This window comes from Diadema setosum, chromosome 17 (genome assembly GCF_964275005.1).
Source record: "Diadema setosum chromosome 17, eeDiaSeto1, whole genome shotgun sequence".
NCBI classification, from domain to species: Eukaryota; Metazoa; Echinodermata; class Echinoidea; order Diadematoida; family Diadematidae; genus Diadema; species Diadema setosum.
The window spans coordinates 8,164,927-8,179,679 of record NC_092701.1 but is presented as its reverse complement, the minus strand read 5'-3'; the positions used below and the strand labels follow the sequence as shown (position 1 = coordinate 8,179,679).

General features: G+C 36.1%; 1 protein-coding gene across 1 annotated transcript; it reads right to left on the bottom strand.

Annotated features, from left to right (window-relative positions):
- Nucleotides 1-10,284: 10,284 nt before the first annotated feature.
- On the bottom strand, nt 10,285-11,358 carry LOC140241147 (uncharacterized). Its single transcript, XM_072320907.1, has one exon. The coding sequence runs from the start codon at nt 11,356-11,358 to the stop codon at nt 10,285-10,287; it is 1,074 nt and encodes a 357-aa protein (XP_072177008.1).
- Between the last annotated feature and the right edge of the window lie 3,395 nt (nt 11,359-14,753).

Sequence of the window (14,753 nt, the reverse complement as noted above, 5' to 3'; positions counted from 1 at the left end):
CCCGCACCCTTCCCCTGTCCCTAATCCTAATCCTAATCCTGAAACTAATCCTAACCATAACCCAAACTCCTAACACTAAACCCAACCGTAACCCTAATCTTAACTCTAACCTTACCACTAAACAGTATTTAGCCGGGGGGTAATTGCCCTCTGGGGGTAATTGCCCGGATACGCTGTGATTGTATGTATGTGTGTTACATATGATTGACGTGTATCATATAATACACTCCTATTAGTTTTATTATTTCTGCTGTTTCTGCCTCTATCATTATCGTTATTATTTTCCCTTTTATTCCCATTTTATTTTTGCATATCATGTTCTGTATCCATCATCATTGTTTTGTCCGATTTCTTTGATCCTCAGTCTTGATAAATGGTAGGGCCCGAAACCTTGAGAACAAAAATTAAACTGTGAGGATTCAAGCTACGTCTATCGTCTCATCCTTAATCTCACCTATTATATATATATATATATATATATATATATATATATATATATATATACATATATATATATATATATATATATATATATATATATATATATATATATATATCAATTTACTATTAACGTAAGAAAATAGTTTGACTCTGACCTGATGAGCATTTTCATGCTAAAAATGTTTTGTCGCTTTCATTGTTCTCGACCAACCAGAGGACTAAAATGATTTGGGAGGGATTAAGCGCTTAATTATCTTTCATTTTGGGAAGGAGTATGTTTATAACTGTGAAAGCAATAACTATCTGCTTTTCAGTTCAGCTGAGTTATATTTCTGCATTCCATTGACAATACATTATAGAATATAACAAAGTCTCGGCATACACTGCAGTGTATACACACTATGTAAAATTCTCAGGTAAAAAATACGCACCAACAAACATTATAACAATTATAGTTTTTAAAAAACCTACACAGAAATGATACTGAACAGGGGTGGATCCAGGAATTCTGTAAAGGGGGGGGGGGGGGGGCGTGACTAATGGTGCCACTTCCGGGTTTCATTTCATTTTTTTTTTACATTAAATATCTTTTGTCTTTAACGAAAAATAAAGGGGGGCGTGCACCGGTTGTGCCCCCCTCTGGATCCGCCACTGCTGAACAATTTCATATCAAATGAACACTAGCAGAAGAAGCACCTCGAACAGAGTTCTAAGAAAATAAATGGAAATGCAGGAGACTATATTTATAGAGCTTCAGTAGAAAGGTTGCTGGAGGTAATGTTACATGAAGTGTCGTAAAATACATAATACGTCTTGCCAGTCCATCAGTGATCAGCAGTGCGGAGGACCTACTGTCAAGTGACGTAAGTGTTGTGATGTGATAATGATAATCAGTAAAAATACAGTAGTATTGTAACATAATGGGAACCTACGATATATAATGTGCACATGTATTGTGTTGGAGAATCATTGCGGTATCCTCTCTGAAAATATCAAACGGTGTACACTTTTTTGTACTCTTCGGGGCAGATAATTCCAAACATCTGGCCTGATGATGACAATTGTTATTTTCGTGTTATGATGACTCTGTGGTTTTCAGAGTATAAGTTCCCCTCATCAATTTTAGAAAAAAAAAGTGTAAACAGAAATCTGAGAATTTTGGAAATCATGACTTTCATTTTTTTTTTATTTAATAAAGGGAAGTAGTGATTAATCGCACAAGTCATGTTCCCGGACAGAAAGAATTGGCTTTATTTTGGTTGAGCCGCAATGTCCCTAAATCATTTTGTCGCATTGATTCCAATATATTATATTACATCATGATCAAATAACAGCATGGTAGAATTATGAGGGAATTTTGAGGTGCAACGTTTTGATGTTGGTGTAAAATTGTAGTTATGAATTATTAAAAATATATACATTATAAAGCTGAATTGGAGACAAATAAAATTCCGAGAATTTGATGGATCACAGTTCAGTAAGAGGCATTTCACCAAAACATACTCTGTCATAAACTATAATATGTTACCATTGGCTTGCGTACAAAAAAAAAAAAAATCTACGACGTACAAAACTTATTTAACAAACGTGAAGGAACAAACTATTGCACTTAAACCGTAGACAAACTTTGTCTATTTTCATATTTTGAGAGTTAATGAGTGTGTTTCAAGGTTTCCATGGGAGTAAAACAATATTCTGTATGACTTTCTTCAAATTGTGTTTGCTTAATATTATACAGTTCACGTGTTGATGTATACATATATGAAATACTTTGTTTTCATACAAGTACTTTCTGTTTGTAATTGTGTAATTTTATCCTTCTCTATTTTGGTGTTATTGTTGTCATTTATTCGATAAGAAATGCAGTTAATCAGTACAAATGCATGCAATAAAATGGGAAGATAATGACTGATTTTTAGTGGAATCGTCTTAACCCCCCCCCCCCCTCCCACAAAAACATGGGATTGTCTTTAGCTATTCTTAGATCTGGTAAAACAGCTTGTGTTAACGAATTATGTTGTAAGTGGTGTTGTGCCTACCCGAGCATGTCATGTATAACCTTTTATATAATTTTTATTGTTTATTTGAATGATAAGATTTAAGTCATATACGAGTTAAGACAGTTAAGATATTTTTGAATTTCTTGTGTTGACGTTTCGAAACCGAACAACACACGTTCCTTCTTAAATGGAAAACACACGTTTCACCTTCGTTGTTAGGAAAAGAAATACACCAGTTTACACATACAACTGTTTTCATCAAGATGTGCACAGTGGAATGGCAAAATATACAGCCATATACAATAAACAACATTCACTTAACAAGTTGCAAAACAAATTGCAAAACAGTTGAAAAAGTCAATGCATATTTACACATATATATATATATATATATATATATACAGATATTTTCAAACACAGAAAAAAAATATATAGGTTGATGTATTTGTAAACCCGCTTTAAAGTATTAATGCTATCAACTTCCCAATCTGTTTTGTGAAAATGTCAACATGATTGATGACTCTTATTAGACCAAGAATAAAACTGAAAGTTCTGCTCGCAAGGAAAGATGGGATATTTCGTAGTTAAATTAAAATGTGGTTTGGGAATCACGGATTATTTTAGTTCGTAGAGTGCAATTATCAGATGACCTGAATTGAACACTAGAGGGCAGAGTTGCTCAGGCAATGTTTGCAACAGTTTGAATGTAAAGATCGAGGTTTGTGTTCCTCCTCTTCCAAGCTTTCCTGTTTGTTTCCTTTGTACGATTCTACTCCAGAATGTGTACTGACGCGTTGAAACAATTTATTTTGTGTAGGTCCGTTTCTGTGACAATCGATACAGCAAATTGAGGGACCCAGATATGGAATCTTTCTAGATCCCCCTGGGCCAAGAAATACAGCATCATCAACAGCAAAAGCCCAGTGTTATGAGTGTTCCATCGATGTTTTTAAATCGTTCAGAACGGATTAAAATGCATTGCTGGGAGATTGGATCATGTGTAATAGAGTGAGTGAAAGTATTTTTATCACTGTTCTTGACAGTCCACTTAGCTGCATGTTGCCAAAACGGTTATTACCTGTTGTGACAGATCTTTTGTCATGAGATAGTGATGATTCTATAATTAAGTTTGTTGATTATAAACCACATTGGGACACAAAAATTAATTTCAATTTAACACAGGGTGATGATTATTCCATCGTTTGTCTGTGATCTAAGATATGATCTGTATATTTGCATTTCTGGTCTCTTAAAAGTGTTTAAAGGCATTATTTACCATTTGCGGATGAAACACAAAATCCAGCGTTAGTGCTTCAAAATAGTTCTAAATTGTGAGCTAGGTATATAAAAACAACCAATGTAAAATGCCATGATCATTATAACCAATGTTAAGTATTATTAAATATACAGGATGTGAACAATAGTTATAATAAAATTGTTTCTAGAATAAACCGTCTAAAGTTATGCTTTATTGAGAAAAATAAAGAAATCTCCTTATATTTGAGGCCCTACATATGCCCTATAAATGGCAAAATCTCTAAGTGGTAGGATAATCATTTTGTAATAAATTTACCTACACATGCACCAAAAACAAAATAATTCGAACATTTTTTGAAACATTGCTCCTAATGGACAATAGCATTTGTGAATTGTCTTCATACGAAAAAACAAAGTAAAATGTGGGTACCGCCTTTTATTGGCACCACATCCGTTTTACTTTGTTTTAGGATATCTCAGTCATTTCAAGAAGGGTCCGGTTTTCATCAAATAGATTCTCTGCTCCTCTAGAAATTGTACGCTCTGTAATATTTCATTTAATTAATTATATCAAATTAAAAAAGTTTAAATGTGGTTCTCCATCTCAACGAAACTATATAGCATACCATGCTTTCAAATCAGTAGGTACAAATGCAATGATTTAATTTGGTACCTGTCTTGAAAGTTACCTGGGCGGTGAGTTGGCTCAGTCGGTAGCGCGTCTGCCTCACGATCCTAAGGGCCCGGGTTCGAACCCGAGTCTGGACTGAGCAATGTTGTGTGTATTAAGCATATACCGCCCCCTCTAGCAAGAGGCAAAAACACTAAGTCCCTCGGATAGGACATAAAATGGTTCCGTGTATGAGAGAGTAACAACTCATGCACGTAAAAGATCCCGGTTCATTCATTCATCGCAAAGAGCAGGGTGTTTAACCCGCTGACGTGGTCCCACCTCACATCCAACTGGACCCCATAGAAGACCAGCTTAACGTTGCTGAATATGAGCTATCCAGCCATCTTCTCAGATGGAAATGAACACATAAACCTGGGTGAATCGGAAATTACATCTATTTAGTAATGATAACGAACATTTATATCATGCAGTTAGGATATCATGATATACATGGCTGTCATCACAAAACAAAATACATAACAAACATAATTCAAAGTGATGTAATTGAAGAAATAAACATTCTAAACCCGAGTGCAGTGATTCAACTGTTCCAATCATATTAGCCTAATGAACGCTGATACAAAGACATACAGACACTCGGAGAGAAAAGTCGTTAAGAGATCGAGCAGAGAAAAAGAAAGACGATATGACATTGAAAAAACCATAACTGCTGTAGACTGGTAATCCCAAGTTTGTTTGTTTGGTTTTTTTTTTTTTTTTTGCAAACATGAACAAAGTAAACAGTATCAAAGGGGGCAAGAGTCAAAGACAATCCAAAGACAGTTTTATGACTCCTCCGTTTCTGGGTACTTGTTTAATCTATCCTTAAATTGTGCCGAGGTGTGAAAGTTGTTTCTGGAGCAACGAATAAGATAATTAATGGTCTTTACATTTTCGGAGTAACAAACCTTAGGAATAACGAACCTTCAGAATAACCTCATAATAATCATTTTCGGATCAACTTATGATTTTCATCTGAAGAGCAGTATGCACACACTTTTTCAATGGCTTTTTCTTGCTCTGTTGACAATAAAAAGGATTTTTTTTTTCATGCGTATTGATTCAGCGAATGTAGGTAAGAGCGTAAGAACACTAATCGATAAGAGTCGGGGAAAATTGCCGAACAATTTCTTAGACGTAGAATTCTCTTAATGTCCTTTTTTTCCCTCTGGTTACGAAAGGGTCGCTGAAAAGTTTTGCACATAAAGATTTCCCTCTTGAATGCAGGAATGCATTAAGCTTTCTGAATTTTGCTTTTAAAAGAAAATAAGACTTCAAGTTCTTGTACTGACATATCACTTATGTGTTTAATGGCTGCTCTTTTCCCAAACAAGTGGGCTGAAAAAAAAATCCAGCAGTAGCTCTGTAGAAGCTATTGTCTGTCTCCTCGCAAAAATCAATATATTCCCCAGTATTTTGTGCTTTTAATAACCACCATGATCTGTAGAGGAGTTCTTGTTTTGATCTTGACTTGAAATCGATATCTTCTGTAATGCAACCCTAATGAATATACTTCGATTTTATCTTCACATTTACATCATGATATTTCTTCGACAGTCCTCTTCAGAGTTTGTTCTTTTTCATCCTTTAGACTTAAAGTCGATGGCATACAGCATTAAGACAACTAAGAGGTTCTTATTCAGATGACATTTCTATATTTGCAGGTCTTCTCCGACATATTCTTTATCACTTTGATCATACAAAACACAAGCTAGTAAATGTTCTAAAAATATTATTTAAAAAATTATATTTGGAATGAAGGTTTTTTAGTAATTCATTCCTTCTGCGTTTACACTCACTTCATTTCGCGTATCAATAAAAACCCCACAAACTTCATTGCATTTTTAACGAACAAAAATGCAACATCTGTCATCTTATAGTTTTTAGATTTTCACATTTTTCTGAGAGAGACGGAGAATAAGACTATGCATGAAACTGTGATATTACGTAACTTACAGACGCATCATCACCCTGCGGACAGTGCGCAGTGTTTGTTTGTTGGTTTGTTTGTTGTTGGAGGGGTCTTGTAATCCATCATTGACAGCTGAAAAGTGAAATTAGCTGCTGCAATTTATGTTGATTTTTAACGTTTAAACAATGACAAAAATAGGATAAAAATTAAGGAAGGTATGATATTTTCAAGCTTCACATTTTTCTCAAGAACATTGCTTGACTAGTCCTTATCAATATTCAAATGAGAGAGTTGATGATGTCATGCCCTCACATGCCCTCATGTATGTTATGTTATACATGTAAAAGCATATTTCCTTAGCAACATAACAGTAAATATTTGTTCCTTGTTATTTTGAGTGATTTAAGAGAAGTTTAATACGTTTACAGTTGAATTATGTGATTTGTTGTCATGTTTGTATATGAAATTAATAAGGAATTGTAAGGGCGTGACATCATAAATTTGCTGATTTGAATATTCATAACGGCTGGTAAAAAGTATTTTCCGAAAAATTTTGAAAATTTCAGAATGTCAAAACTTCCTTAATTTCTTTTCCTATTTTGATTATTTTGCAATAATCTGCAGTTTTTTTTCTTTATTTAATGAAATTGATGAAATTCTGGAGTCGATTTCTTCTTTAAAAGGATCTTAAGAAAGGAAAATGTAAGCTTACTGTCCTAGATTGCCTGGAGGATAGCGTTTGCGTATTCAATAGATGTTTCGTTATTGCCACTTGCACTTTACACCTTGGTCATGGCGGCTAAAGCAACTCACCGAGAATGACAAACACTGATTTTACTCTTTGCTAAGAACCTCATCTACCACACTAAGTGCTACCAACGAAGCCAAACGATTGCATTCCGATGTATATAGGTTTCAATTCAACTTGAATTAGATTTGTTTAAAAAAAACAACAAAAACCCTGTTCATTTAAACGTAAGAAAAATCAACGTCAAAGAGGCAAACAAGAAAATTTTATCATAAATCTCCTTTAAGTTACTAGTTATTTTCTTTTCATTTTCCTTACTTTGATTGTGGCGGCAACACATGTACTAATGCAGACACACACGTATACACATAAACACAATAACTTATCATAAGACAAAATGTCATAAGAGCACAGTCAACGCGTTTATTCGTTAGTCGGTCAGTTATTCGTCAGTCGGTTTCCATTGACAATAACTCCCCAGAATGAGGCTGATTCATCATATATAATCCATCATATGATATAAAAAATGAAGATGATGATAATAATAACAATAGTTATGATATTGCATCACATAGATAAGGATAAACTGTTGTACGCGATATGTGGATACTTGTCATAGAGATAGCATGTTATAGCTCACATGGTTCTTTACGAAAATGCCGAGAATCATATAGTTGACAAGACAAAAGTAATAACTAAACTTTACGGAGGACCTGAGACAAAAGTATGTAAGCCTGAGACCCGAAAACCTTGTCACGTCACCAATCATCAGTTTCTGATGATGTTTCCTCGTCTTCCTTATGAACACGTTTAATAAATCATTCTTGTTTCTTCCTGTCTTTTTTTTTTCAGCAAAGGACATTTTTTTTGTGCGCGCGCGCGCGCGTGTGTGTGTGTGTGTGTGTGTGTGTGTTCAATAGCGATATTCAGGATGAAAGTTGCATTTGTTTCGTTTTCTTTTATTTTTCTTCCTAGAGTTGTTTGTTTTTAGTTGTTAGTTTTTAGCTAATAAGTTGAAGGTAATAACGATTATTAAGAAATCATTTATTGACCTCTACGTTCATGTTGATTGAAACGAAACCTGATGTTGAGAACTGGGTTGCATTTCACATTGCCTGCAGGATTTTGCAAAGTGCATTATCTTTCTTTCCATGCTTTGTGTAATATTTGTGATTACTGCGAAAGAGGATCCTTCAGAAAATAAAAATCATCTTATTCAACAGCATGCTCAGAGTTGAAATTCTTACAAAACACACGAACAAATGGAAATATTATTCATAAAGAAACCGCAATGTTAATTTCCCCTCATCAAAATCATGTTATTTAATATTTTTCATAGATCTTTTGCGGAGATTACATGGTGAGCAGTTGCACAGTCACTCTTTGACTACTATATATATATATATATATATATATATATATATATATATATATGTATATATTTGTTGGGTATATTTCCGTCGGGAATATATAGTTTGTTGATGATTGATGAAATCATCAAGCACAGAAACACACCACTTTGTCAGTCTGCCTGAAGATCGCCACAGCGTGAAACCGCCGTTAGTAGATAAGGCACCAAAACACAGGTACGCCTATATATATATATATATAATTATATATATATATATATATATATATATATATATATATATATATATGTATCTTAAAAAGAAATATCAGTTCTAGTGATAGGTACTGTTAGTTTTAAGCTGCTTTATAAGCGTCGAGCACAAACTTACTATTTATCATTCATCCAAGTTTACTTTCCGTTTTCTTAATGAATTTATTACATGCGTAATAGTCGGACTTTGTTTAAACATTGTTTATTGTGATTGTGGAGACTGCCACTTCATCATTTCTCAAATTGAGTTTTATTCATTGATATCATGCCACCTTCGTCCCTGACTAAAACACATGATTAAAGCAATCACCAACAATGGTAGTTGTGTTCTGAAAGTGCGTTTGTTTCTCCCTGTTACAGAAATTTCCGAAAAAGGGTTATCTTATATGGCTGCCGATCGGGCAGATCAAATTCAAACTGAAAAAAAAATTTATGTGTCCTTTTGTTCCCTGCCATTATACATTTCGTTTTCCGGTTATCAAAATTATTTCAGATTTGGGGACCGCAGTGGCCAGAACGCACCACCAGAGAAGTCTGTTAGTGTCGAGCCCTGGTTATAGTCTGATGGTAGTTTGTTGTTACGTTTTTCGAGCTGTATTATAAATTTCTACCAATATCTGCATGGTCACAAGACGACTTCGCCAATATCGTTCTACGGATGTTCGTCATTCTCATTAATGCCCTGTTCCGTTTGCATTTCGACGTGAAAACTATTGGGGTGGCATTTATACTTTCATTTTGATCAGGCAGGGATCGACATTAGCGGTCGGCAGGGGCCACTAGGAATTGACCTTTGGCTACCAAATTTTCAAAAATGTTTCTTTTGATGGCCCGATCTGGCAAATAAGAGTCAAAGTCCATTATTGTAAATCTTTTTCCCTCGGTCAATATATTTCTTTTTCGGGCCCCCGAAATTTCAATTTTAATCCTTTTAATGGTCCAACTAACCACCAGAGAAAGAAGTTGGTGTTCAGCTGTGGATTATGTATCTACACCCATTTCCTGATCCTACCAAAGTACAAAGAAATGCAAATATTTATGGTGTAACAATGAATGTGCAGGCACTTTTTTTCCGTACCTCACAAAATGCTAACATTACCGTGACTAATGCAGTCCTAAAACATGTCTACATCTGATGATTTCGTTAGGGCCTACAATACATACTGCAGAATTAAGAACAATTAATACACATTCACAGGTTCTTGTTTCGAAATCTGAATTATTTTCATAATCCATTGTGAACATCCATTATACTTGCTATATAAATTATATACAATTGACATCTATACACAAAATAAAATGATGTTGTAAAACCGGTTACGACCCCATACGTAAAATACGATACACGAAGTTAGTTCTGTAGTAGCAAGACTTTCATTAAAATGCAAGAAAAAAAAAAAGAACCGAAATAGAATAGTCAATAATTGATCCTGATGCTTGCATGGACAGTTTTTCTAAATCAACAACGAAAATCTTTGAGGGGTGTGCTTTTTATTTAGGTAAATAATTTACCAAAGCATGATTCTAGTATAGTTTTATTGAAGAGGTCTGAAGATACAATCATCGTCTCACATATTAATGTTATTTTCGGTATGATCCTGCTTGCGAGCCGTAAATTTAAGAACAGATTAACTACTTTTGGCCAAGCAGGAGTTTCTTGCAATTATCTCTGAAACGCCTATTAACTGCTATGTAAACAAAAAGGTTAGTGATGTGGCTGATATATTTGACCTGATACAGAAAGTAGAGCATGAATGTCCCGTTTGGGATGGTGGCACTGATATGGCGGATTTGCGCGAAGGAGAGCTGATCGAGCACGACGCTAGGCAGCCAGAGGAGAAAGAATACGGCCGTGATGATTATCAGCATCTGTGTAGTCTTGTGATCCGATCTAGGAACATTTCTGGGTCCACTCCGTGCTTTGTCGACGTTCTGCCGGCTTGGCGGTTCTTTCTCAGCGGATGGGTGAGGTGGAATCGGCTCGACATTTTCTGCGAAATCATCCGATGGAGCTTGGTCTGTCATTTTGACGCTCTTGCTTATAGAGAAAATAGCTCCGGCCGATTTCATTTTGGGTATAGGTTCAGGAACGGCTGTATCAGACAGTATTTCACGACGGATTTCTTGGTGATGGCGGATGTGTTTTAAAATTAAGGCATAGAGAACCGTGACAGGTAACGCGGACGCGCAGAAGAGAACCGCCTGTGACCGGGCGTAGACATTCTGCACCCATGCGATGTTTCCATACACATTACAGCCATACTCGCGGCCTAATTTTTGCGACGTCGTGATGAAAAAGAACGGTACATGTACAGCAAACGCGAAGATGGTGCACGTGAGAGATAGCCAGGCAGCAGCCCGCCGTCCGACACGTTTTCCGAACGGATTACACACGGCTCGGTGGCGATATGCCGCGATAGACGTAGTGAGTAACAGACTTGCGAAGAGAGGAGATCTTGAGCCAATGACTTCGATGAAACAAGCCCATGGATTCTCGTCGTGGAAAAAGACGGCGACGATTTTCACACCGCTGATCACACTCCCAACGAGGTCGACTACGGCAAGGGCTATGAAGGCGACGTCAGTGGCATTGCTGATAGACTGCCGGGTAAAGACAGCGATGATGATCACATTGCCGGGAATCCCGAAACCGATAGCCAAACTTCCGATTGTCAACCGCAAGATTGCGAACTCGCTTAAAAACATGGCAACAAATTTGAGATAGACGATAGCGCTTCTATAAATTGAGGAGAAAAAAAAAAGAGACAACTTGCTAGAATCCTCACGACTATTTGATAGCGAAGATATTTGTTGGATCTGCTCATGCGAGCCTTGCTGTGCCAAGTTAGTGAATGATCTTCGACGAGGTAAATGGTTCCTGTAATGTGAAGATTTCGTATAATTGCTAGGAGTAGTAATAAATTTGTCAGCATGCGCTCGGTGCCCTAACATCAACTGGAATCTAAGCGTAAGAGCAGTCTAGAGTAATGGCATACAAGTATGCAGTGCCGATATCACACTCAATCCAATATGACGGTGAGAGAAGTTAGTTGATTGACAATCAACTATGATGTAAACACGGCGGTGTTGATCGTATCTCCTCGTGTAGCCAAGGCCCATTACTGTAATTGTCATTAAAAATTTCTCTAATTTTCCAAACCGTGCTCTGACATATCGATTGTATCTACCCAACAATAAAAGCAGTATCTAAATATCCAATGGCCCAAGTACAGCTCAATGTCAGAAATAATGCGTGTAAATAGAGACACTGCGTCATTTATTAAATCCTAACGAGAAATACTAACGAGCGTTCCTATGCCGTAATTCATGTATCAAGGATAATTCCCAAAACGTCGACTACGCTGGTGGACAAGATTTTGACAGTATTCTAATTAATATATAGCTTTCCGATACGGAATCTGAAGAGTGTCGAATACGATTGGCTGTCAAGAGTGACGTGACGGGAAAAAAAAAAATAAATGGCCACGGTGCCTGGAATTTTACCTTACACTATGCGAAGGGTTCATCTCTATATCACCAAAATCATCAATATCTCTCTTTTTTTTCCTTGGAGAGGAGAGAAGTCTAAAGACTTGCAAATATCACTCGATCGTGTAACAATGATTCTCAGACGAATCACGTGTGCGCATGCGCATATGCGGTTAAATGTTTGATGATGGCTCTCAGTAAATGCGAGGATTCGCGATCAATAATAAGGTTGACTTTGATGGTGGCACTCTAACAGAAAATTTTCCCTTTTCCTTGGTAAATGGCAAAAGAAAACTAGACTCGGAATTTGTCAACACTGACAAATTAGGTGATCCGATCTATTGGGAAATCAATGATTTGAGTCCTGATCCAGTAGGCATGACCATACAGGTTTCATGTTGAGGGGACATTGGCCATGTGATGTTTGGGGTCTCATTTAGAAAAGGGAGTCAGACCTGCCATCTTTGGTACCGAATTCCGTATGCACTAACGAAGATACAGAATGAAGTATATTTGACCTTTGACCCCATTTTGCACACCAAAGATGACCTCTGAGCAAAAAGTGGTTATTTTGTGAAATGATTCTTGTAACATGGTCTTTGCGTGTGCAAAATATGGGAAAGATAGGACAAGTATTCACCAAGATAGAGGATGAAACATTTATGACCTTTGACCCTAATTTACATACCCAAGATGGTGTCCGATCAAGTATTTGTTATTTTATGAAAAAAATTACGTGACATTATTAAACATGTGCAAAATAAGGGAGTGATAGAGGCTGTTTTTCTTGAGTTATTGCAAAGAAAGTTGCAAAAAGAAAGAAATATCTCAATACATCGAAGATAAGCTTTAATTTCAACCAAATTTTTTAGCATGATCCCGACATCGTATGAAAAAAACAAAAGGCACACTGACGATAGCGCAAAGTCTCAGCTATAACATATTAAAATCTGGGAGAAATTCACCGAAGGGTAAGTGAGCTAGTGCTCGATAAAGACAATCATGTCAACTTTCACATCTAGAAAAATTCCATCCCATAGAGATAACACGTCATAACGAAGATACAGAAAAAAGTACATATGACTTTTGACCCCACTTTGCACAGACAAGATGGCATCTGAGCAAAAAGTGGTTATTTTGTGAAATGATCCTAGTAACATGGTCTTTACGTGTGCAAAATATGGGAAAGATATAGAACATGTATTTACTAAGATACAGGATGAAATATTCATGACCTTTGACCCTAATTTACATACACAAGATGGTGTCTGATCAAGTAGTTGTTATTTTATGAAATAATGTACGTAACATGAACTAAACATGTTTAAAATATGGGGGTGATAGGGTTGTCTTTCTTGAGTTATTGCAAAGAAAGTTGCAGAAAAAGAGAAATATCTCAATACATCGAAGATAAGCTTTAATTTCAACCAAATTTTTTTGACGTGATACCGATATCGTATGAAAAAACAAAGGGCACACGAACGATAGCCCAAAGTCTCAGCTACAACATATTAAAATTTGGGAGAAATTCACCGAAGCATAAGTGAGCTAGTGCTCGAGAAAGATAGTCATGTCAATTTTCATTTCCAGAAAAACAGCACTCCCATAGAGATAACACGTAAACTGGTCAAATTTGACAAGATTACTTTCAATCCATTTTTACGAGGTGATGCAGTCATCCAATCAAAATGCTGTTATTATATTAATGAAAGAGCATTTAATAAGCTACAACATACTGAAATTTGTGTGAAAATTGGCAAAGGATAAGTGAGATACGCTCGAATGAACTTGAAATTTGATGACGTCATTTTGAAAATTTACTTTTCTAACTTTATTAAGAAATTTGATATTTTTTAATCATTTTGCCAGCATCGCCAACCCATGAAATGACATGTACAACACATCAGCTTTCAGAATATGTAAAGAAAATGGGGGGGGGGGGGTCACCGTCCATCCTGACGAGTAAAATTGGATTTAAAATTGGCGGTTTTTTGGCATAGTTGCGCTGTATATCGCCATTGACGCGCGCGCGGAATTTCAACTTTGACGGGCCCGTATGACGTCATATTGAGTCGGATTGACTTGAAACTTGGTAGAAATATTCCTTGACATTTCAGGCATCTGATAAATGTGAAAAAGCGGAAAATTTCTATTGCATATGAGCTGTGCGTGAGTATATGTGCGCGCGCGTACGCGTCCGTCCAATTTTTTCAATTTTTCAAAAAATGCTCCAAATGGTCTGAAACGTGTGCAAAAAAAAAATTGAGCTCGATTGGAGCATACAAATATTTCAACGCGCGCGTACGCGCACGTTTTAGGAGAAAATATGAATTTTGAGAATATGAGTAGAATGCGCATAACTTGAAATATATGTGACGTAAATTTCATTGTAAAATTCCATTCCATTAATGAGATATTAATGAGAATGTGTTTTCATATAATGACGTCATAGTGACGTCACGGTCGACTGATCACAATTATTTTACTTGACCCGTCGTCTTTGGGACACGATACATATATGGCATGATTTTGACATTGATAGGAAGAGGACTTTCTGAGCTAACCGATACACAAATTTTGTCCAGAAATAAAGAAGAAGAAGAAAAACAAAG

Bases quoted from the DNA above. Each gene is read 5' to 3' on its own strand.
- LOC140241147 (XM_072320907.1), bottom strand. From the start codon at position 11,358: ATGTTTTTAAGCGAGTTCGCAATCTTGCGGTTGACAATCGGAAGTTTG.